At 38.9% G+C, this 25,691-nt stretch overlaps 1 protein-coding gene across 7 annotated transcripts in view; it reads right to left on the minus strand.

The window, feature by feature from the left end:
• Window positions 1–221: 221 nt before the first annotated feature.
• The window catches only part of abi3bpb (ABI family, member 3 (NESH) binding protein b), a 47,159-nt gene continuing 21,689 nt past the window's right edge, over window positions 222–25,691 (minus strand). For 2 of the 7 annotated variants that reach the window (XM_062989564.1, XM_062989561.1), the window contains exons 2-22: window positions 20,503–20,682; window positions 18,295–18,363; window positions 18,038–18,170; window positions 17,201–17,382; window positions 16,546–16,586; window positions 16,069–16,114; window positions 15,844–15,924; window positions 12,628–12,831; window positions 11,096–11,272; window positions 10,313–10,378; window positions 9,120–9,200; window positions 7,198–7,266; window positions 6,607–6,711; window positions 6,406–6,495; window positions 5,771–5,980; window positions 5,572–5,677; window positions 4,952–5,031; window positions 4,192–4,221; window positions 3,109–3,267; window positions 2,364–2,486; window positions 222–1,736 (exon numbers count right to left, since the gene is read on the minus strand). In XM_062989564.1, coding sequence (XP_062845634.1) covers window positions 1,621–1,736; window positions 2,364–2,486; window positions 3,109–3,267; window positions 4,192–4,221; window positions 4,952–5,031; window positions 5,572–5,677; window positions 5,771–5,980; window positions 6,406–6,495; window positions 6,607–6,711; window positions 7,198–7,266; window positions 9,120–9,200; window positions 10,313–10,378; window positions 11,096–11,272; window positions 12,628–12,831; window positions 15,844–15,924; window positions 16,069–16,114; window positions 16,546–16,586; window positions 17,201–17,382; window positions 18,038–18,170; window positions 18,295–18,363; window positions 20,503–20,668 — 2,334 coding nt within the window. In that variant the 5' untranslated portion in view covers window positions 20,669–20,682 and the 3' untranslated portion in view covers window positions 222–1,620. The remainder of the gene's footprint in view (window positions 1,737–2,363; window positions 2,487–3,108; window positions 3,268–4,191; window positions 4,222–4,951; window positions 5,032–5,571; window positions 5,678–5,770; window positions 5,981–6,405; window positions 6,496–6,606; window positions 6,712–7,197; window positions 7,267–9,119; window positions 9,201–10,312; window positions 10,379–11,095; window positions 11,273–12,627; window positions 12,832–15,843; window positions 15,925–16,068; window positions 16,115–16,545; window positions 16,587–17,200; window positions 17,383–18,037; window positions 18,171–18,294; window positions 18,364–20,502; window positions 20,683–25,691) is intronic. The other 5 variants (XM_062989566.1, XM_062989562.1, XM_062989563.1 and 2 more) reach the window with 5 other exon arrangements.

Here is a 25,691-nt window from a genome sequence, read left to right on the forward strand (position 1 = left end):
TATTTCATTGTTGGGTTTGGCAGCCTGGTCCTTCCTTCGCATTTTCCCTCTCTTTTGGTCTGGAAAAGTGTAGTAATGTGTGCATTTTGGTTGACATTTGGAATTGTCTGGCTTCAGCCTCGTGGAAGAGGAGGGGATGTGAGGTTTGTAATGCTTTAAAGTAACTCCAGTGATTTAATTGTTATCCCTGGACGTATTGAAAGGCAATAAGAACCACAGAATGTTTTGATTTGTTTTTATTAAAAAACAAACAAGTATTTAGGTTTTCTTAATACTGAAAATAATGCATAGGGACATATGGGCAATACATATATGGACAATAATGCAACATATGCACACACACACAAACACACACATACCTACACTCACACCTACACACCTACACACCTACACACCTACACACACACACACACACACACACACACACACACACAGACACACAGACACACACACAGACACACTGTAGTTGCCAGTTTGTGAGGATCACCTGTACTTGTTTACTCATGTAATTATCCAGTCATTGGCAGCTACAAAATCATACAGATATAGAATAATTTGGAAAGTTATTGATGTCTGACAAGCTGGGAGTTAGAAACTGCTGGTTCTCTGGAATGTAATGCAAAACAGTTTATAAAGAGTGGTGCAAAAACTAGAAAATTGTGTTGGCATCAACAACCAAATATGAGTAAAAAAGCTTTTGACTGTCTCAGTATACTTTTGTTGAAGAAGAATTTTGGCTGACTGGATTACTGCATGAATTAAAGGGTGTACAGATGTTTCTAATAAAGTGACAGGTGAAAAAGACAAACTTAAGGCATTAGTGGCAGCTGGAAAAAATAGTTCTTGTTGGTTTCCGTGGGCTCAAACCCGTTGAACGGCCTTTGCTTTGATGTAGACGCTGCTGCATGGTGTAGAAGCTCAAAGAAAGGCCCTTGTTCCTTCTTTCAAATGTTTAATGAAAAAAAAAAAACTTTTCTCCATATACATATAAATATATTTATATTGTGCAAATTGCAAGTGTAACATCTTTACAGTCTAGAGCCATCCAATATAGAAGGGCTTATGAAGGAAAGGCGATATAACATACGTATGTATGTGTTCAAATGGGTGAATGAATGAATTGACAAGCTGAATGAATAGATGAATAGATGAATGAAATGTACATGAAACAAATCTCATTTTACTGCTGCTATCTAAATGGAGTACACAGTTTCAGCAGTCCCTACCATTAACAAGCCAAGAAATGAGGCACCACAAACGTTGATAAATAATAATATAAAAAATAACAAAATACTTTAAGGGAGCCAGCTTCCCAATATTAAAAAGCAACATTTAAATGACTTCCATGTATTTAAAGTCATTTTACTCATTACAGTTTCTTATTCTAGTATCTGTTTTATACTCTAATAACGATAAATAAGACAAGGCCTGGTCTGTTCATATACCACACAGACCTGCTCATCAGTCCCTGACTCTTCCATCCTGTACACCTTTATACAATATTTGGACATTGGTGCTGGAGCTTGAGGTATCGCACCACACCAAGCCACTGGTTAACACATATAAAAAAAACAACAGCATGTGACCTTCCCAGCAAATGAGAGTTACTCGCTTGAGGGTCTACCACTTGCCAGGAATTGGTGTTCCACACTCATACCAAGCCACATAAGTGATGTGCGAATTGCCTCCTATTTGTCCGAAATGGACTGGTTCTTGCCTCATTGCTCTGAAGTAACCTGAGAAAGAGAAAAATATGTAATTATAAGTCTGCTAGTGAAATTTTCCCTTACAAATCCCAAAAAAAGGATCTGGGACCTGTATGGAAAATCAATCTGTGGATGGGGAAGTCAGTGGACATTAAGTGGATTTTACCAGTTCATCTAGATACTTTTCACAATGTTTATTTAATGTTGGTTGCTTGACTGGCAGAATGAGCCCAATCCAAACCTAACTTTATAAACAAACTCCAGCCAAACAATTAAAATTAGAATATAAACCATCTTAATTTCAGTAGCAGTCTCTGCCATCGGAAAAAGTCAAACTTTATTAGGTTTGAAAAATTATGAAGCTCTGTAGACCGCAGGGTATGTTTATAATTTTATTTTGTCTGATTTTTAGCTGGGAAAACTATTTGGCAGTATAGCTAGCATTGCATAACAATACTGTCTGAGCCAACTGAAACTTGCTACTAATAATAATGTATATTATATATAATGTTATACATGTTTTACACTGTTAAAATATCCACCTTCATTTTGCATTGTCTAGTTGGTCTAATTGTACTAAATCTAATGTGTATTTGTATCTGTTTTTATATTTATTCTTTATGTATCAAGCTGTCAGATTGCCTAAAATGTCAGTACCTGTCCTTGCTGGAAGATGGTCTGCAGGTAGCTGTGTGCCGGTTCTTCCATCCAGGAAGGAGTCCACAAACTGACAGTGGTCCTCTCCATGTCCTGTCTGGTCCCCGATGTTGTAGAATTTACCTGGGTAAAGAAGATATGAAAAATGTTACCTAATGACCTGCAAACCTGTATAATAACCAGTAAATAATACCTAGCTGTAACACTTAAGTTCCATAACATAACTAGTTCTTTACTGTATTTGGAGATCCACTGACCTGTCGGTTTCAACTCTGTGTTAGATTCAGGTGACCTTTACTTACTTAAATTCAGCAAGTTTACTGTCAATATCTGCTCTAATGTGTTTCTGCTGTTATTAGCTCTATTCTAGTCAGTCCACCAAGAATCCCAAAGAAATATTTGCACAGTCTAAAATCTGACCACTGCTAGATGACACACAGCAGGATTACGTTACATCCACAATCCTTGTTATTGTTGCCTCTAAATAAACTTTGCTCCTGAAGTAGTGCTCCTATTTAAACCCGGCCAAGATTTGGCAATATTGAAAATTTAGTTTCACTCTTATTATTAACCTACCACATAATCATGTTGAATCCAAACCTTGCTCCTAAAGTATCTGTTAACATGTCATTATAATTATGCTTGTTTGGCTATGCCAGGAAGTTTGGAAAAACACACAGCGATGCACCCTTTGTAATATTTGGTTTGTCTGATTTAAAGATTATAACGTTTTTAAAGCACTGACCATTAAGAGAGTCGCTCAAGTAGATCTTGTATCGGAGTGAGTTGCAGAGCTGGATACCCACAAACTTGCGGTACCATGTTCTCTTCACGTACTGTTTGCCATTGCACTCTGAATATGAGTCTGTCTTGAATGGAAACTGTGTCCAGATGGCATTTTTACCTAAAACAGCCACACAAAGAAAGAATCAACAATTTTAATTATAGTTCTTTCACCATTACTCTTATTATTCTTATTATGATTTAATTTGCTTACACCTGCACTAAGTTACATCATTAAAAACTTGATTCTCTGATTCTACTACATCCTTCAGACCAGTTCCTGAACACAAGCCATTGCTCTGTTTGTACACCTGTTGCGAAGGCCCGCCAGACTGAAGGGTGTTTTATTCAGAGGCTCTTTCCATTGGCTCGTCTCTCTCTGCCCTACTCAGATACATAGTTCTCTTTGTAAGCTCATCTGTAAAATTGAGGTTTTAAGGTTTTGAGAGAACAGCAAAGCAGGCGAGAAATATTGTCTGGCACTTTAAACTAATCCAAACAGGTCTGTATTTTACTGTGGGGTATCTGGAGTTCTGCACTTAATAAAGCTGTCTAGTGTTTCATGTAGGCTGACTCTGTTTTAGGTTTCTGGTCCAAAGTCAAGCTTTTGCTTTCCACACTTTGTAGAATCCAGAGAAGTGCAGTAAGGTATTTTATTCTGGAGCCAATCATCTGCTGATATCTCTGGGCAATAAGTCTGTTCATCAAATAATAGGGAGGATACTAAACAGGCACTGGTGACAGGTAAAAAATGCATGAATGTAAAAGCTTAACAGCAACACTGTGCTGACAATTAACAATAAAAGGCTTCTGACTATTCAAACAGCCTATCCAATCATCTAAAGATTTAAGCCAGGCATTAATTAATAAAAAAGAATAATGATAAATGACTGCTCCCCTTTGCAAAGGGGTAAAAGTTTTGTCTGAATACGAGTTACATTTTTGAAACATAATGTATTTTCGTTGAAGCCGAGCTGCCAAATACTTTCTGTTTCTCAATTTCCTGCTTTACTTTCCTCTCAATCTGTTTGCATTAGAGACCTACCTGAAACGTACTCGTTCACTCTGGGATCCGCTGAGGAAAGAAAAGAAAATTGGTTAGACGTTTGCAATTACTGCTTTGTTTAAAAGTAAGCCGGTGAATGAAGCTTTTATTATGATTTGTGAGCTGTAAGAAAGTTGCAACACTAGCGTTCCAGTCTCGGACTGGCCAACCACAGTTAGGTGTTGTGCCTCAAGTGTAAAACTACCATAAATTCCATCAAGCTGAAAACAGTCTGGGCTTTCCAAATAATCTAAATCTCACTGCTGAAGACAGATCTACTGGCATGGAAAAGCTCAGGCACTGGGTTGCTGAAAGGGGTCTAAGGGGCATCTCTTATTTCCTTTCCAACTCTCATTTAACAAATTCACAGTCCATTACACCTTCATCTGTGTCTTTGTCTTTAGTAAATGTAGTAATTTACTGCTTTTTCTAATTTTTTTTCTTATTTCTCATTCTTATGCTCTTTTGAAATGGCAGACCTTGCTCTAAGCTGGAGTTCTCATGGTGACATCATGCAAATCATTCATTGCTTGTTATATGGAGTTTGGGCATTTAGATCTTGTTTATGTCTTTGCTTAGCCTGTAAGTTGTGTCCTACCTGGCTAACTTTAAATAATAGGACCTACTATGTATGTTAGAGGTTTGGTAAGACATCCAAGGTCTTTGTACACCAGGTTAAGGTATTTGTAATGAATGTATTTGAGTTTAAAGATATTTATGTTTCATGTGGTGAGTGGTGTATTGTAAGTTTGACACACACCCGACTCAGTGTTGAAAGTCACAGGTTGGCTGGGCGGCCCCTCACCCAGTTCATTCTTTGGCTTAACCTTGAACTCATAACTGTGAGGACAGAAAGAATAAAAGGAAAAAGTCTATAAATCACAGTCTAAAAATATAAATACAGAAGAACCTCAATTTAATGGACTTCCATTTCGGATTTAATGGACAAAATCTGGAAAATCAAATGTCCTGTCTGATTGTTTAAAATTTAAAATGTCCTGTGTAACATTTCTGTGATTTGTGTAGTTTTGGTGTGGTCATTGTTCATTTAGATGATGTGCACAAAATTAACTTCATAAGCCTCCTGCATCCTCTTACATCTTGTAAAAATAAAACAAAACAAACAAAAGAAACTATGTGGAACGCTGGGCCAACTGTTACATCTGCACATATTTATTATTTATTTTATGCAGTTGTACTAAATAATCTTAGTTTATTAGTCACACACGATTGGGATTTTGCATAATCAGAGCTGGAGGTCGTCTCCAAAAACTTAAATGACTAAAACTAATATAAATAAAATAGAACAAAACCACATGTAAAGTAATAATGATAAATGAATGGAAAACTATAATTGCACTGGGACTAATAGGAGCATACCTGCTCTCAGGTTTGAGATTTTCCACTGCTGTGTGGGTTTGGTTGGTGGTCAGGATGGAGACCTTCTCACCTTCTGGTCCTTTGGAGGTGGAGATAACCTCATACTCTGTCATTAAAGCAGACAAAATAGTCAGCTGGACTTCATTAGGTTCTTAAACAGCGTAAACATTTGGAGTTTTTACTTAATCATTTCTGTTACCTCTGGTTTCGTTGTCAGCTTTGTTCCAGTCCAGTATGATAAAGGAAGGACAACCTTCCACTGTGACCACAGTGAGGTTGGAAGGAGCTGAGCGAGGTGGACCAGTCACACGGCCTTCCCCTCCTTCTTCTTCTGGGAAGTACTTCAAAGACGAGGTAATGGAGCAAGGCTCGTCTGGTTTCTTGTCTGTTTTATACACCACGTGAGGAGCTGGAACAAAAGTGTACTTTGTTTAAATCTAGATTCTCTATTTCAGAATATTTGAGACTGGGGGAATTGTCTGCAGCAATGAGAGTTAAAACTGGGGGAGATGTAAAAATTAAAAATGTGGTGCTAATTCAGACGTGTAAAGGCAGAAAAGAGAAAGCTGACGAATGGAAAGAGTGGAGCACAGCAAGGTTTGATTGCGTATGGGGTAATAAGAAAGGTTAGCTCGTTTGACTGGGGCGGTGGTTAATGGAGAGGCGAGGTGCTGTGTTGGAAAAGCGTTCCAGGAGTGAAACATAATACTAATTAACAATATAAACAGCAAGAACTGGATGAAAATGATATTTCTCTCGTTAGCAAAAAAATTTAATGGCTTAATAATGCTTTATAATTATAGATTGCAAAAAGCCTTTTTTTTTTTTTTTTACCAATAAAGCGTTCCTTGCCCATGGCATCGACTGTGGATGCTGGAACAGAGCTGAAGGCAGATGAGTTCTCCCAGGTTTCAAACGTTTTTTCTATGAATAAAAGTTCAACAAAGTCAAACAGACTTGAAATATTAAAACTCCCAGTATCTACATCATGCCAGTGGTTTACAAGACGTCAGCAGTTATTTAAGATTGCTTTACCAGTCACTGAAGAAGCAGTCGTTCTGGGTTTTATTGGCTTGGCAGTTGCAAGTGGCACTTTGGTCTTGGGGAAGATTTTGTCCTTATTTGTGTCATTTGGCTTGTCTGATGGGTAAGATCACACGTTTTAGCAATGCTAAGTGAAATTTCAGAAGTCAATAATGTCTCATTATATTAAAGTAAAACAGAAAATACACTCAGTTCTCAGATGTTGGACAATAATGAAATGTAATTCTAGCTTTTGATCTAAATGCACTGCAGCACTTTTATTTAAATGACTTTTTAGAAATAAAAGGTTAACAATTGTAGCTGTGTGTTCTGCCTGAACTATTGACATCAATTCCCATCTGAATCACAGAGTCTTCATATTTGTTCTCTGTGCTTGATGGTGGCCACTGTTTAGCCCTGTTTTCCCATATGCTTGTTGATTAATCTAAAACGTCTAAACAAGCAAATTTCAGAAAGCATCAAAAAAGACAATTGTCTTGATTACGAATATGAGGATGGACATGAAAGACTAGCCACAAAAATAAATAACACCACTGATTAAACTTTTAAAAATGTATGTCTGCAGTGCCTGTTTACACTCACCCATTACACTTGGTTTGCCAGGATGGATGGGCTTCTTGATGTTAATGGAAGCGTGTCGAGCAGGAGAACCTGAAGAACAGAATGAAGGAGGTGTTAAGTACAGCTGAAGAATGTTTCTCGGAGTCAACAAAGTAAACACTATCCAAGCAACGTACCCAACACTTCATGCAACACATTCATGAGCATTATTACCAGAAGAAATCAATCATGTCATCAGTGGTGACAAGCATGCCGTTTTATGATGGTGCCATGTTGTGAGGATTTAGGTTATGAGGTTTTCCTAATCTATATCTGTATTTGCATAATAGTTAAATTTAGTCAAAATAAAACAGTGGAACACTTGCACAATTTTAGAAATTGGTGGGTTCTTTAATCTATAGTGATCGTATTCCTCCTCTTTTTCTTATCACACTTCTTGTGTAAGGTGCCATAGTACGTCACCTAGAGGAAAATGTTTAACAACGTAAGACTTTTAAATCTTAATACTCATTATTTCCTAATACACTTTTTAAAAATGTCTAATTTCCTACTACACTTCTATATTGATTTACACTGTATGGCCAAAAGTACTTAAACTCCTCTTTTGATTATTGAGCTTATCAGCTATTTGATATTAATTATGTATTTTTAACTTTAAAACAACTCTGTAAAGAGCCCTGACCCCTACAATACTGATTGCCAGCCCTTTGTATTCAACATTAGTGTCTGACCTTTTCTTGTAGCTGAATGAGCATCCATTTTCACAAACACGTTCCAATATGCTGTAACAAACCGACTCAGAAAGTAAAGAATACTAGCGCCATAAAGAGAGAGTCAGCTCTATATCACAAGCTCACAGTCAGCTGTCCTCATACATTTGGCCATACAGCATATTTTCTGTCCAATTGTTAAAAGCTTTAATCTGCTATAGTTTTATTAAATCAACATAAGTCGTAGATTAGGTAGGTTTTAACAGCTGCGATCTTGTTTTCTGTTACTAGCCAGACATACTAACTCCTAATTAGAGTTGCAGCATCTGTTTTGCAAAAATCTAGGACCAAGTCTTCTCCAACTCGGATAATCTAGTGTTTTTATGAAAGTATTTTACCCTAAAGCTTCAAAACAACTCTACATAAACCGTGATCATAAGGTTTACATTAGGCTTGGAGACAGACTTTAAAAAATCCCTAGACGTTCTTGAGATTCAGTGCACATTTCTGAAACGTACCCAAACCAAATAATAAACATTTGTTACCAATTAGTCCTGCGTGTGTTTGGGCAAAATATGTTACATGCTAAAGTATCAAACCAGCATAAGACTTAAATTAATAATGTTCAAGTTTGAAAATATCCTAAACTGTAATACAACACTAAAAACAACAGACTAAAATGGACTTAATTTATGCTATCTTTTATCAAACTCAAAATATCTCCATCTAGATATGCCTTCCAAACAAACCACAGCCATCAGAATAAAAGCTGGTGGTTTTAACAGTTTTAGAACATGTAGGTGCTTTGTCGTTTGACTTTGCAAATCTCATCCTGATGATCATGTCAAATATTGTTGCTTTCATAGACTTTTGCCACTGTTACCTTAGCTCTTACAGTATGAAGTACAACTGAAGCTTAAAACAAGCAAACTGACTTGATCTAATGAACTCTGCCATGGAAAAAGAAAGAGAGAAAGAAGTCAGACGCAAAACAAGCCAAAACTTGATTTTCCTAAAATACAGCCGAAGACGAGAAGACGCCATACTTCAGTCGGAAAAGTATTTTCCAAAGATTTGGCTGGGGCCTACGGTGAAGCTGATGCCGATGATTGTGGACTAGTCCAGAAGAGAGAGGGTCTCATGCAGCTGGCAGTGAAATGCTTTGTGCCACAAGTTGCGCAAGTCACAAAGGCAACCAGGGTGGATTACAAACCAATCTACCCATGCCTTTACCATAGAATCGGTCCTCGGCATGAGCAGGGCCGGCATCACCGCGAGCCTCCGTGGAAATATCCTCAGAAAGTGAGTTGTTGGCTGCAGAGAAAGCAGGACAATTAAAACGGGCTTCTGTGTTCCTGATGGCTTCTTGGATGTTATGTATCCTTTATGTCAAAGTGCAACTGATAGATTTTTGTGCATTTGGCTGTCAACTCAACATCGTAACCTTCCTATTAAGTATTCCACTGTTTTGTTGATGTTCTAGCAAGTAGATGACATTTATTAAAACTACATACCTGACAGTATTGGTTATAAGTAAACTTATTCTGTACAAAAGGTATCAAAATAATGGTGCAAATTTTGGGTGGTTTACGCTTCAACAATGTCATAGCCATATGTAGCCAGAAGCTGAGAGGAGCGTTACTGAACCTTGTTTTTCATCTGGACAGGATGAACTTCATACCTCCCTTTCCTATCTTTGTTATTCTTGTGCATGAAATGGGACAATAACAGTTATCTTGCTTTATATGTTTTGAAGGAAGCCTTGTTTCTAAGTGCTGTATAATGACTGTAAAGATCATTAGTAAAATATTACCTTAACTTTAACTAGCACCACAATTCTGTAATCCTTTTGTACAGAATTTGGATATTTGGATATTTAAATATCATCCTTCCATGTAGATGAATGAAGAAATCTTATATACAGTATAGACATAGAACATAGAAAGACAATGAAGCTCTCGCACCACACAGTGACAATCATGCAGACAGTGCAAGCACACATTATATGCTAAACCCTAAGAGAGAAAATAATCAGCGAAACTGCTAAATAGAATCCCGATAGTTTTTGTAACCGCAGAATGTCACAACTTGTCAAACTGTTTTGCTATACTCAAAAAACCAACACCCATGGAACTGGGTAGGAACACACCACAACAATGCAACATAATTTGCTAGGGAGAAAAAAATGCTTAGCTATCGTAAAACAGACATCTGCACCATAAAGCTCGCATCAGCATTGCATCTGCAAAAGCTTGCGAAAAACATTAAGTTAAGAACAAATGGGGAAGAAAAACGGACAGGCTGGTGAGCAGTTGGTCTGGCTATGAGGGATGAACACTCGGATGGACAGATATTATAAATGAAAATGGACAAATGCAGGTTAATATTGGCTGACAAAACACATGGTTCGGGTCGGCTCGTTTTACCCATTCTGCCTTTGTACCACATGACTGGTTTGGGCAAAGAGAGTCCTTTATGATGCACTCCGTTCACTGTTGAAGGGAAAAAAGGGATGTTATGCAGAAAGGACACAAACATGGTAGCACAATGTTAGTATCATCAACCTATGGGAGCTGAGCCTCGGGGGAGATTTAGATAGTTAAATTGTGGTGAAGGGGCCTGACGATCTGTAGAAATGCTGGGCTGGTACTACGTCTGTTAGTTTAAAATCATCCACCCCTGCACTCTTTGCAAAGCAGTCAGAAAACTGCTTGAACAATCCACACAATGGTATGTTTTTAGGAAATGGGAGTAAATTAGAGTACCCAAACAACCCAGATACAGAATAAAGCTTTAATACAGGGTAAACAGACACACAAAGAGGTGAGGATCAAACCCAGGTACACAAGATCATGAAGCCATGCATCTTACCATCTATAATATTGTGAAAAGAAAGCTAATAAACTTTGGCCTTTTAATAAGAAAAGGTGTTATTTTTATCTTCATCATCTATTGTAGGTTTAGGCTTTATTTAGGTTTAGACTAATGGCCTAAACTTTAAGACTAATGTGCTTATGCAGTCTGAAATTCAAACAAGTTTTAGACCTGCATAACACCACCTTATTAAGAAACCTGACAATAAAATGCCATTTTTACTAAACTATGAGGCTTGTTGTATTTAAATATCATCCAAGAATTTAAAAAGCTGAAAAGAGAGTCAAAGGCACAGGTTCATAGATGGTAAATGTGTGTTATAGTGATTCCTTTACCCCCATATCTCCTGATGGAGTCGTTGGCCCTGGGGGAAGAAGGATGCTGTCTGTTGTTATTAAAGGGAAATATAGGGTTTCTGTTCATAGCCGTCCGATTCCTGTTGCTCCCTGCTAGGACTGAATCGAAGGGTTTTGGTGGAACAGACAAGCTTGGGTTTTTCAGAAAGGTTTTACCTGGATAAAAAAAAACAAGAGAATGTCTAGTTACAGTGTATGGACTTTGTAAATGTGAAAGAGTACCAGTGTTTAACTTGTGCTTGATTGGGAAATATTAAGTGTCCTGCTGTGACAAGGTGAAAGAAAAACAGAAAAACACACGGCTAGTGTCAACACACACAAAAGTACATGTTTTTGGAAGGATTTTTGTTTAAAAGAAAATAGAAACAAAATTTTATAATGGTACAAAAAATTATGTTTAAAATTTATAAGCCAACCCTGTAAAAGAGAAACTCAAACTGCACGTCATACTATTCACTACACAGGAAGTGATTTGGAATGCAGGCAAAGGTTTTTTTTTAGTATACAAAACCCTGTACATGTGGTAAATATAAACATCAGCTTTGTAAAGAATTAACTCTTCATATACATTCATAAAAACAAACAGGCACTGGGATTTGTACTGCACTCTTATCCATAAAGAAATGTGACAAGGATGTTTAAAATGCATTAAAACATTCAAAAGAGAATTAAATCAAAGGTTAAGGCTATTTCAGAAACATCTATATTGAAACTTGCTTGTTTAGTCCCTGTGTTTTTTTTTCTAAGGGTAAATTTTCAGATGCTTAGATGTAACCCAAGCCCGAATTGGAAGATGCGAATTGGTCCCAGTAAAAGAACAGTTGCAGAAATTACTAAAATGCCATTACCATGACAAGAGAATGTAAACCCTTGACAATATTAACAATATTAATAGTTATACATGTATAGTTTAAGATTATTTGTTATAAGTAGAGAGAAAAAATATATAGTGCTTTTTTAAAATATGCAGTGTGTATGTGAGTGCCATAAGGTGCATTTGTGCAGCTCCTGTAAAAGCAAGACACATTATGACTTCTTGAGAAGAGATTAGAATAGACTGAGGTCACATATTAGTCCTGGCAGGAGCTACTGTAGACCTCTCAGACAGACACTTGGGTGCCAGCCACGTAGCCGACGAAAGGAAATCAGCACGGAGATCACGGCAGTGATGTCAGCCCTACACCAGTTATTATTACTGGCTGTCGCTCTGACGGTTTTATCTGTTTGTTAAAGCCTGAATTACAGGATTATGGTATCACATTTGTATTCTTTTTTGCATATCCTTTCATCCAATTCAATAACAGATTGATGATTATAATTATTGTGACATTCTGTAAATCTTTGGAGGATTGAAGGTTTTATGAAGATCCAAACTTCTGAACTGTACTGGTAAGCTGCCTTTAGGCTCCATCCAATTCAGACACTGAGAACTGTCAACATTGTGGAGTGAATTACTGAGGAAACTTCCTAAAATCTTTGGAAAAAAAGAAACCAACTTAAAGGTTAATTACCAGAATTTCTGGATGAACTATGAGGCTTAGAAGTTGTACTAGATGCCGTGGTCGGGGAGAGGCCGTGCCGTGGGTCAGCGTTGGTTGGGGACTGGGTGGTACTAGTGGTTGTCTCACGAGGGGGTCTGGTGGACAGAAGATTTGGGAGGCCAAGAGAAATTCCTCCAGGCTGAAAGGAGGCATTTCTTGCATGGCTGCCTGAGTCTGTTTTAGGAGAGAAGGAGCAGACCAGATTTGACTATGAAGACCATAAGCAACTAGTATGGATTTGTGTTTTGACGCCAATGACCATTGTTCAGATTCATACAGTCAGTTCCAGATGGCACAGACACATAAATGTCAAAAAAAAAAATTTTTAATGGCTTGCGGTCTCCATAGCTAGCCCTGGTTCTTAAGAAAGACTGGTTTTGTCTTGTCTGCTAGATAGAGATAGACAGGAAAGAAGGTGAGGACTCCAGGATCAGGTGCACCTTCTGCTGGGACTTAAAAACAATATTTTTTGGCATGCATGGGTCACATGCGGACTGAACCAGTGCCAACAGCTGAAATGCAGCAGTGCTACAAAATAAGGATGGCAGCGCAATGATGACTCAAGTGGTTATGCAATTTATTTCAACTGTAGATGAATGTCAGAGTAGTTAAGATTTACAATTATTTGAATATATGACTTGACTTGTGTGAAGTGTAGTGTTTGAAGGTGGTGACAGATTAAAGAAAAACCTGAATAAATATATGGTGTGTGTGATTACTCCAGTGCGGTTCGACACATTAACTGATCTGGCAGCTTGTAATGGTCTACCACATTACTGATTTTTCTTTAAAATGTCACCCAGCATTTAGATTTGTATGTATGTACAGTGTATCACAAAAGTGAGTACACCCCTCACATTTCTGCAGATATTTAAGTATATCTTTTCATGGGACAACACTGACAAAATGACACTTTGACACAATGAAAAGTAGTCTGTGTGCAGCTTATATAACAGTGTAAATTTATTCTTCCCTCAAAATAACTCAATATACAGCCATTAATGTCTAAACCACCGGCAACAAAAGTGAGTACACCCCTAAGAGACTACACCCCTAAATGTCCAAATTGAGCACTGCTTGTCATTTTCCCTCCAAAATGTCATGTGATTTGTTAGTGTTACTAGGTCTCAGGTGTGCATAGGGAGCAGGTGTGTTCAATTTAGCAGTACAGCTCTCACACTCTCTCATACTGGTCACTGAAAGTTCCAACATGGCATCTCATGGCAAAGAACTCTCTGAGGATCTTAAAAGACGAATTGTTGCGCTACATGAAGATGGCCAAGGCTACAAGAAGATTGCCAACACCCTGAAACTGAGCTGCAGCACAGTGGCCAAGATCATTCAGCGTTTTAAAAGAGCAGGGTCCACTCAGAACAGACCTCGCGTTGGTCGTCCAAAGAAGCTGAGTGCACATGCTCAGCGTCACAACCAACTGCTGTCTTTGAAAGATAGGCGCAGGAGTGCTGTCAGCATTGCTGCAGAGATTGAAAAGGTGGGGGGTCAGCCTGTCAGTGCTCAGACCATACGCCGCACACTACATCAAATTGGTCTGCATGGCTGTCACCCCAGAAGGAAGCCTCTTCTGAAGTCTCTACACAAGAAAGCCCGCAAACAGTTTGCTGAAGACATGTCAACAAAGGACATGGATTACTGGAACCATGTCCTATGGTCTGATGAGACCAAGATTAATTTGTTTGGTTCAGATGGTCTCAAGCATGTGTGGCGGCAATCAGGTGAGGAGTACAAAGATAAGTGTGTCATGCCTACAGTCAAGCATGGTGGTGGGAATGCCATGGTCTGGGGCTGCATGAGTGCAGCAGGTGTTGGGGAGTTACATTTCATTGAGGGACACATGAACTCCAATATGTACTGTGAAATACTGAAGCAGAGCATGATCCCCTCCCTCCGGAAACTGGGTTGCAGGGCAGTGTTTCAGCATGATAATGACCCCAAACACACCTCTAAGACGACCACTGCTTTATTGAAGAGGCTGAGGGTAAAGGTGATGGACTGGCCAAGCATGTCTCCAGACCTAAACCCAATAGAACATCTTTGGGGCATCCTCAAGCGGAAGGTGGAGGAGCGCAAAGTCTCGAATATCCGCCAGCTCCGTGATGTCATCATGGAGGAGTGGAAAAGCATTCCAGTGGCAACCTGTGAAGCTCTGGTAAACTCCATGCCCAGGAGAGTTAAGGCAGTTCTGGGAAATAATGGTGGCCACCCAAAATATTGACACTTCAGGAACTTTCACTAAGGGGTGTACTCACTTTTGTTGCTGGTGGTTTAGACATTAATGGCTGTATATTGAGTTATTTTGAGGGAAGAATAAATTTACACTGTTATATAAGCTGCACACAGACTACTTTTCATTGTGTCAAAGTGTCATTTTGTCAGTGTTGTCCCATGAAAAGATATACTTAAATATCTGCAGAAATGTGAGGGGTGTACTCACTTTTGTGATACACTGTATATACACGTATGGATGGATGGATGGGTGAATAAAATGCAAACCCGACAGGAAAAAAGCAAATGGCTGGATTGTGATATAGGTTGAGTCCACTAAAGTTCTCAGGTCATTAAGCTAAAATGCTTGTAGCGCAAAACCAAGTGATCATGCAAGATCGTCTTTGTGCCTCCCTCTGCACGGCACTCTGTCAAAACTTACACTTTCATATCGGCTCCTGCCAACCATAATCCGCTTCTCCAAGGAACCAGGACTTTCTGACTTTCATCCAACTCGGATCATGCCAACATGCAGCTGCATAACAACCGAAAAACTCAAGTCTCAACCCACCCCACCCTGTAGTCTTCCATAGCAGCAAAAGAGAGTGCAAAGCTAAGTAACTGCAAAAGGCTCTTTATGTTACCAGGGGGAAGCTGAGGCCATTTGGGCTCATTGGATCTGGGAGCAAGTACGGTTTCTTGCTGGACCAGTAGAGGCGCTGTGGAAAATAATGCAACTTTTATATCCAGTAAACGTTAAAACACACACTGAGAAAAGCATAAACAGTGAGAGAGCAGGCGCCACTACAGGGCCTTGAATGAAAATAAGCCAGTAAAATGTTACCCGCCTGTGTTTGTGAGGTGTCAAAGTTGATAGGGCATGACTAACAAATCTCAGAGCCAGAGAGAATTATGGGGAGGGAAAAAGGAGCAATAAAACTTTTAAGAAAAATAGTTAATTACCAAGAGATGTTTTTGGAGCTCCAGGAAAAGCAGGATTCATGTGGAGAGATGGAAGCCTTGGCTGGGTGCTGTTGTGCAGAGCTATTGGAACAAAATAAGATGGATGAATAGAAGAAAAGCAAGATAAGACACGCACATATGAATCAGATCAACATACTGTTGATGTCTCATCACAAAATTAATAGACAAACATTTTTTCAAAGTCATAAAAGTCAAGCAACTTACCAGGTCGAGGAGGAAAGATTGCTCCTGGTCCAGACATGACTGGCTTCTAAAAAACAAGAAAAAACCTGTTTGAGTTTCAATGATTTCAATAAATTATGTTTAAAAATAATGTTTATTAAAATGACTATTAATAGCAGCATGTCTTTGATTTGTTTTTGTTTTTTTGGCTTATCTTATTTGCCTCTGCATTATCCTCCACAAACAAAATACTAATTGAATACCACAACGCATGCAAGTGAGTCTACTATCAGACTTTCAGAATAGAAGACACATTTCTACACCTTAACAGCCCAGTGGTGGTATGCTATACAAGCTTGCATGTGGCTGCTTGATTTAGACAACCTAGTATATATATTCCACTGAACCGTTCTTGTGCTGACATTGCTTCCATACATGTCTGTGTGGATAAGAAGGTGATCTTCATATGTTTGGCATTATAGTCTATGTTTAGTAGAAAAAAATGGTCTAGAAACATACCTCAGGCTTGGTGTGACCCGACTTGTAGAGAATGCTTTTGTCTGGAACCCAGAGCAGAGGAGATTAAGTGTTATTATCTAATGCCAGGTGATCATGCAGGGTTTTAATGTTGGCTGATAATGTAGGATGAGCGGAGAGTCAATGCCTATGTTTAATGGTTTAGTCGTGGATTGTGGGGTTAAACATTTAATATATACACAAATGAGCCACAATTTTAGGACCACTGACAAAACAACTCTTAAGGATGCCTGTGGTATCTGGTACCAGCTCCTTGAACAACTGTATGCTTGAAAGCAGATCGTCCTACAGTTCATCCTTGTAGCCATCTTTTCTGTAGGTAAATGATGCACAAGTGCCCATCTGTTCACATGATCCTGGAGAAAACTGGATTAATCACAGTAGAAGACCAGTATGTGGTTTAAGGAGACATGGGCATGACTATGTAGCCACATTCACAGAAGGGTCACAGTAGGTCACCTCAACTGACCTACGCACCTATCTGCAACATATTACTACCAGCACAAAATTTTTAATACCCCCTGTCCGTGACAAGTACATTTTTGAGGGGTGGTCCTAATGTTTTGGTTCATCAGTATAAGTGGACAGTATTTAGTGTAATTATGTAATTTCTCTCTGGAAATATGATAACACACACCTCCCATGTTGGTGCTGTGAATGACCGGTTTGCTCCACATCCCGCTGCGTTCATCTTTGTTGGGTCGAACCCCGAACTCGTACTGAGTGTTGGGCTTCAGGTTGTCGATCACTGTGTCGCTGGTGGGGCATGTCTGATAGATCCACTTTCTGTTTCTTTCCCTGTAGCGGACTGTGTAGAACCTAAAGGAGGCATTTTCACATAATCAATAGATAGAAAAGGAAAAAGTAGTCCTACGCCTACCCAAAAACATTGAATGCAAGGCAGGAACATACCCTGGACAGGTAAAAAAAAACTGCTGATTCTGGCAGCACGAACATCCTCCTCCTCATGAGGCTCAGTTTTCTGTATACCCACATTCAGTAATGTGCAAAATGCCAGCCAGGACATGCACACATGAACCAACATTAACTTTTAATTAGATCTGGGCTTGAATTCTCTGCTCTGCCACTCTCTTGCGGGCGGATCAGGCTTTCCGATATTTTCTCCAACAGTTTTCCCTCTTTAGCGCCAGTGCCAAAGAAAAATACATAGAGCCGTGTATGTAAGAAACAGAGACGGAGAGAGACACTTACGTTCTTATATACGCTAAAGGACCGAGGATACACAAATGAACGTTACCACACCTGCAGTGGCAAAAATCCAGATGTTGCATGGTCTTTTCCACTAAACAGTTCTTAAAAAGCGTCAAGCAGCATAAATTATTAAAGCTGTTTTCATTTCATTCACTTTAAAAACAAATCCTACTAAGTTCTATTAAAGTAAACCTAAAACACACCCTACTGCAAATGACCAGAGATCAGAGTGTAACCCTCTCATAATGTACATGTTACTTACCCATCCTCAAGACAGTCGTTCATTATGTTGCCCTCGTATGGAGTCTTGGAATACGGCCTCCAGGACAGTAGCACCGAGGTGGGTGAGACTGTGCCAATTATCAGTTGAAGAGGCTTGTCCAGGTTCACTTTACCTTTGGTGAAGACCAAAGTCATATTAGTTATTTCCCTCCATCCCATCTTTTGATTGTTATTATTTACGTATTAAAAGTAAAAGATGATTCTGAATTGTGAGTGTAGGATTGAACAGTGCTTTACCTGTGCATTGTTTCTTCACATCGTTCGGTTTGATTGGCTGGACAGCGACCAGGTACTTGGGTTCAGCGTCTAAAGATGAGACAAATTAGAAATAGAAAAAGAAACAAATGAACGAACAAACCCACCAATTTTGTAATACTAATTTCCATGTGCCATTAATATTAATAACTTTTGTTATGTTAATTTGTAATGATTTATGCCACAATTTTACAAAATGTGCACATAGAATTTCTTTAAAAAATAAAACTTAATGTTGAAGTAGAAGTAGCAATGGTTAATAGAAAAGAGACTGTGTGCAGGATCCCCAGCTTTACCCTCTAGAAAAACAAACCAAGGCTTAGGAGATGTGGCACATGTTAGGCTCTTGAAATGAAACATTCAAGATGAATATACATTCATCTGTGTAACAACAAATCTGTGTGGCGGGCCAGGCAAGTGTGCTGCTGTTTGGCAAGATCCAGGCTGATTTATGTCATTAGTTGACATATGCATGTATCAAGGACTGAATTAAATTTTTGGCCCATAACACTGGTTACTTAAATACCTGTCTAGAAAAGCGACTGATCCTGAAGGGGAGAGGTTTTTATAAATTTGATCTATGTGGTTGTTGTAGTGAGGGTTAGTGAGATATAAATTTCCATCTGCTGGACACGTGCTGATTCTGATCTCAGCCTTATAAAACTTTTGAGGTCTTTAAGAGTGCTGTCTGTGTTGAATAACAGTTTCGCTGTGAGTACAGTGTGGTGGCCAAATGCTTACAGACATCTACTGTTTTACACAATCAAGTCTTTGTTCAGTAATCCTGAACCAGGCTTAAAAGGAAGTCCCTCTTTGGTACCTGTGGAGCTGTCTGTTTGGGAAAGCAGTCGGGTCATAAGATCTTTGGCCACCACACATGCATGAATGTTCCCACTAAACCCAGCTAATGACAACTGAGATTTTGGACACCCTGAAACACTAGGCGCAAGGCAGGAATACACCCTGGACCAATCACACCTTGGGGCAATCTAGAGCAGCCCTCATGTCCATCACACATTTTAAGGGCCAGATGTGCCTGTTGGAGGTCCAGGTCAATAGCACAGCTGACAATTGAACTTGAAAGCTCTAGAGTTCAGCAATAGTGGGCGAGAGCATTAGACTACACGGCCACCCAAGCACTCATTAATCAAGCACTTTATTTGAGTTGAATACACTGCTTTGGAAAAAGTATTTGCCCCTCACTCCCAACTTTACGAACTGGTTGTGCCACACTTGGTAGTAACAACTTCAATCAAACATTGTAATCTCTTACACTGCTGTGGGGAATGTTGGCCCATTATGCTTTGCAGAATTGTTTTAATTTCAGGCATGAACTGCATGAAATGCAATCCCATTCAATGGGATTCAAGTCAGGTTTCAAGAAGCACCGTGTCTTGGCATTAGTGCAGGCGGTGACCAAATAACATTGGGAGATAACCAAGCTGAGGTCATGTTTTGAAGCAGTGCCTGGTAGGCCAATTGCTTTCAGATTCTTCTGCATGTCTCACTCATATATCATTATGGTATTTATTAAAGGTTGTGTTTTGTCAAATACCTGAAACAGAAGTTGAGGCAACACCTAACAGGGAACAAAATAAAGCAAGTAATGCTACTAGGGAGCTCAGGTCATTATTCAAGTTTTAATTCTCAAAGGGGTATTTAACCCTGTCCTGAGGGTTTTTGGTCTATCCTTTGCAAAGAAAACACTTCAGCATGAATACATTAATCCTTGTTTTTTGTGACCTACAGCTCACCCAGCACTGCTTGGGGCTACATTGCTGAGAAGATGCAGATAACCATATGGATGGATGGCAGGAAATAGTTCAAAAGAGGGAAATAAGGATGAAGAGGGTTCCTTAACATACCATGTGGCTCCTCAAAGAGGCTCTTTTCCTATCCTCAGAACCAACTGTGGTCCAGAGCGACCACACTGATATTAACCTCCTCCAAGCATAACAGAGAACATTGTGTTTGAGTGGAATTTCACTTTGCTTTGTGGTTTCAATCAGCAAAAGCATTTACCTGCTTAGCAATGCCAGAATGCGGTTGTTTGGAAATTCTGTGTTTTCGCAGAAAAAGACCGTAGAAACCCTGGTGTGTAATTAAATGTGATTCATGGCAAAGAATAAACCCTTAACCCCAATTTCTTGTTATTATTTGATGGATCGCTTTATCTGGTCTTAGCCTTACCCATCTCTGTCTCATAGGGCTTTCCATTCTCTGGAAGCTGAATGAACTGCTTGGAGAACATGCTAGAACCATAGCCCAGGATATAACCTTCAAGCTTGATCTCAGGGTTGGGTCGAAGAAACTTCAGGATGATTGTGTCACCAGTGGCGTTGATCCGGACTTTCATATTCTGTCTTCTTACTGTGGAACAAAAATGTATTAACATTTATTAGCAAACATTGTTGTCTGTTGCTTTACCTATTGCTTTCCTCCACAACATACCAGTAGGTGGGGTGAATTTTTGTATTAGAATGACCCCCTGTCCAGCCTATGTTGCACCCAGTATGTCTGACCCAGTGTTTCTGGGATGGTCTTAAGATCCACTTTGAGCCTGATTAGCATATAGTGGTTGTGAAAGATGAATGAATTAGCTCATTTTAACCATACACATAATCTCTTTTTTGCTGTAGGATCAAAGGAGGTGGTAGTAGTGTTGGCGCCAGTACTCTTGCGTCCCAAAAACATTGTATATCTCTAATGCCCTCTCTAGTGCCCTGTCCAGGTTATGTAATGTGAAATGCAGTTGGGTAGGTAATCCAATCAAAAAAGAATAAAACATTGTTTGTAATATATTATCAAGACTGTAAGACCCATATATGGATCCTAATTTGGAAGTTTGTTCCTCGTAAATCTCTTTGTTTACATCTTCGGACAGCTGGGGGCATAACGAGGGCTAATGTGCAGTGAAATTTATGCCTGGATTCAGTCTCACAACCCTCTTTCAAGTGTAATAAACCAGTGTGGCTGAGTGGAGATTTTCCTTTTCTACAAACTCTCCCATCACTCAAGAGTGAAACTGATTACACTGCGGTAAATGAACCAAATAATATCTTCTTTAAAATGATATCAAAGTGGGTTTTGAAAAGTGTTAGTATAAACGATTCATTAGAGGTTTGAAAGCTTCGGCTCATTAGTCACATCAAGCTAACCAGCCGCAATGCTCATTAACGTGCTTGTTAGTGATAATTAACATCAAACCTTACCACCACCACCCCACCACCTATGGGGCAGTAATGAACTGTGTGGACAATAAATAACATTCTGCCTCATTTGCTTTAATCATTCTGTTGTTCATTTAATTCAAATGGACTAACAAGAAGAATTTAACATGGGCTGAAGAGTGTAAGAACGTACAGGAAATCCTGTGGTAGAGCTAAGATTTTGTTACATCCTGTGTATTAAAGTGCATTAATTCCATACAGGTGTTCTTTTAATATACAGTGCATGATATCATTCACTTTCATTGGAGAGAAAATAGTATTAATAAAAATAAATAAAAGTTTTTTGTTTTGAATTATCTTTTGTTAGATATAGATAATGGAGCATTTTGTGATCAGAAGGTTACTGGTTTAAACTCCAACACTGCCAAATTGCTACTGTTGGGCTCCTGGGCAAGGTCCTTATCCCTCAATTGCTTAGCATCCTTTACCACTAACAAATAAAAAGTTTTTCCCAGGTTTTACTGACAGAATAATAAAAGATTAACAGTTTTACTCCATGGGAAAGAAACACCAGACAATTCACTGACCTCTGTTTACAAATTGCAGTCCAATACCTCTGCCATATTTGGAATATGTATTATATCATAGCTTGTAAAGTTTTCCCAGCATGTTCATGATCCAGTACACCTCTACACCTAGTTATGATCAGGTTATTTGAATCGAATGTTTTCATCATGTACATGTTTAGCAGTCTTGGCTTATGTAAGACAAACCTGTCAGTCCCTGTGGGAACAGTCAACACAGACGTACAGGTGAATGTACAGGCTTCAGAAAAGAAATTAGCATGATTAATGGCCTTACAAAAGAGGCCAAGAGAAACATTCCGTCCATGTATTGTTTTTAGCTTCTTTTAACAGATGGATCTTGTCTGTCCTAAATAGTCAGCCTCATGAAACAGATCCTTCAGGGGGCCTGACTGTTTTGGAAAAATTCAAACATCAGCACAAGGGCTTAGACCTTATCTTTTCTCTTTTGTGACTTCAGAAAATTTATAAACTTGAGCTTTTGCTAAAGGCTCCCACAACAATCTGAATAACATGCATCTGTCGCCAGCATTTGGGACAGTTTTGGGTCTCAGTTACTTCAGCTTTTCATCACCAATTTGTTATGCAGTGACTTTATTTTAGTCCTCTTGTAAGTATGTTTTTTGTAAATCCCCCACCTAGGATTTCACATGCATGTCTTGACTCCAGATGCAAATCCAGATTTTGGAACAGCATTATGAATCCAAGATCTTATATGGCAAAAACCCATCGTGGAGATGTGCTGTCAGCTTTGGGTATTCCAGAGGTATTCTATTCTCTCTATAAATATGTAAAATAATCTTCTTATCTGCCAAACTACCTCAAACAAGAAATGCTGATTTTAAAAAGGTAGTAATTCATTTTAGAATAAGACAAGCTGGAGTTCCAAAAGGAATAAAGGGAGTTAACGTGATGCTTTATTGCAGAGATTTAGGGCGACCTGATGCCTGTGGAAACTCCAGTGTTTACTGTTGTCATAGTTCAAGGAGTTCATGCCTGCACAGTAACTACCAAATACACCTTCTGCATAGTATATGTCATACAGTCTTTCAGTCTTTCTGTTTACTCCCACTGCCTGGTGAAGATGTTGGTGCAAGATGCTTAGTTTAGATTCTAATACACATCAAATGCTTTTGTTACTCTAATTCTATAGACCTGCCAGATTTAATAGTGGTGCTTTTCTTCTTGCTCTTAAGACCATTTAGATTTGACTGCACTGCCCCGATTTTTTTAAAAAATTTTTAGCCAACTTTAGCTCAATTTCCTTTTGCAAAATTTAGACTGTTCAACTTGCCACTGATACCTTTGGATGGCACCTTATGAAGAATTTTAACTCTGATTTCTGTAAAGCTTCAGATAACATTATCAACTGTTGCTTGTTCCGGTTTCATGTACCCATTCATTCCCTTCCAAAAAACACAGGAACCCTACATCTGTAGACAGTGCTTTATCTTCCTAACACAAGCACTTCAGTGCTGCCATGTTTTCCGTCGCCCTTATCTGTAATTTCCTTACATTTGAGAGGTGCTCATTCACAAGACAAAGATATAATTACAAAGATCTGCATTTTAAAGAAATGTTTACAGTTTGCTGGTCTTGAAAGCACTTCTTTAATCTCCTTATCCTTTTACTCCTAGTTACTGAACGTACAGTATTATTGTAAGACATTTAGACGTATTTACTACAAAATTGGCTCAAGAAATGTAGGTTACATTTCACTTTTAATTATTTACTGGCATTTTCTTCTCCTTTTTAGAAAAAAAGAAAATTAGGTGCATGACTTTTGAGTGCACTTAATGCCAGTTTTACATGGGTGTTGGACATTACTTGGGCAAAATAGAAAATGGTTTGTGATGAATTGTGAAGGGTAGCACATGTACTTATTAAATGTACACACAAACATACAAACACACACTTAACACTCAACACGCAAGCCCACCAGTGCTGAGATTTCAAGTTCATATCTCAGCTCTGCTATCAGCCGGCCGGGTGCCTACACAGACACACGATTGGCTGTGTGACTGTAGGGGGAGGGGCATTGGCAGCAACAGGATTCCTATGCTTAACAGTCCAGAGGCGGCTGATCGCAGATGGCAGTGTGTGGCTCTCCGTGAGACCTCGCACGGCAGGTTTTTGTTTTTTAAAAATAAATTTGTTTGGCACAAGCCCTGTCAAACATTTCTGTCAAAACACGTATAAAAATGTTTGCCTTCATCAAGTAAGTAAAGGCAACACACACATATAAAGAAACATCTGGATGCTGGAGCTGAAAACCAAACACTTCTTAAGTTTCTTCTGTAATTGCAGACAATTACAGAATTTACAGTATAAATGATCACACTATTGGTGCGACTGTGCCAATCTCCATGTTTCTGCCTGAACCACTCTGCCAAACAAAAATAAAGCAAACACACTCATTAATCCACCTGCAGGGCTGATGCTGAACTGATTTACCCTTTCTATCTGGATTCTGCGAAAGACAAGATTCTCAATCTCACAGTTTCTGCACAGCCCTTTAGGAATAAATCAGTGTTCACATACACTTGCACACACACATGAATTATGAATTTTCCTGCATGGCATGCACATCAATCGATGCTGACTGTCTGCAATGCTCATTAAAAATAAGTATTTACACACACTTGCACACAGGATGCCAGGCTTAATGCCAGAATTCCAAAAAAAAAAAAGATGTTGTGCCAGCTGCACATGCTATAAAACCAGAACGCAAAATGTAAATGAGATGTTCAGAGCTTCATGATTCTGCTTGTACCAAGTCTGCCAAGTGGTAATAAAAAGAATAGACTCATTAACCCACCTGCAAGGCTGGTGGTGCACCGATTCACCCTGACACTCACACAGTTTTATGTGGATTATGCAAAAGGAGGTTCTACAGCAACCATGCAATTTTTTTTTTAGAATCCATCAATGCTGACTGTTGGTGTCTACACACATACGTGCACACAATAGGTCAGGGCAAACTTCTCTCAGCAGAAAATATTAATGCATTACTAAGTGGGCAGCCATTGTAAACCAGAATGACTGATCTTTTTTCAAACCGTGCAGAGCTGTGTTCACTGTACTTCTCTACACTCATGAACCCACCTGCAAAGTTGATGATGCACTCGTTCACCGTAATTCAGCCAGACCCCACATGAATTGTTTGATCAATCAGTCATCGCTCTATCAGAAATAAAATAAGCCTTAAACACACTTGCACACAGCATGCCAGGGTAAACTAGAGTCAGTCTGTATGCATTCAACTCGTGTCCACAGATAAAATTACTATGTGAGAAGTCCTGCCATCAGCAGTAGGTAAAAATTATAATTGTATGTACGGTATATATATATATATATATATAAGTTCTGCATCTCTCTGCCAAATGGAAACACAGTAAGGACATAAAAAAAACCCATTGTGCCTCAGGAATTATGTTAAAAACCAGCATACACATAAATCAACCAATGCTATCAATCTGCAATACATATTAAGAATAAAACACATCCACATGCACTTCCACATTCAGTGCCAACCTTTCACCAGTCACACGTTTCAGTCTGCAGAAAATATAAATGCCAGCAGGACTTCATGCAAAATAAATTTAAGTTATAATTATGCAGAACT

The sequence above is a fragment of the Trichomycterus rosablanca genome, chromosome 27, assembly GCF_030014385.1.
Source record: "Trichomycterus rosablanca isolate fTriRos1 chromosome 27, fTriRos1.hap1, whole genome shotgun sequence".
In the NCBI taxonomy this organism is placed as follows: domain Eukaryota; kingdom Metazoa; phylum Chordata; class Actinopteri; order Siluriformes; family Trichomycteridae; genus Trichomycterus; species Trichomycterus rosablanca.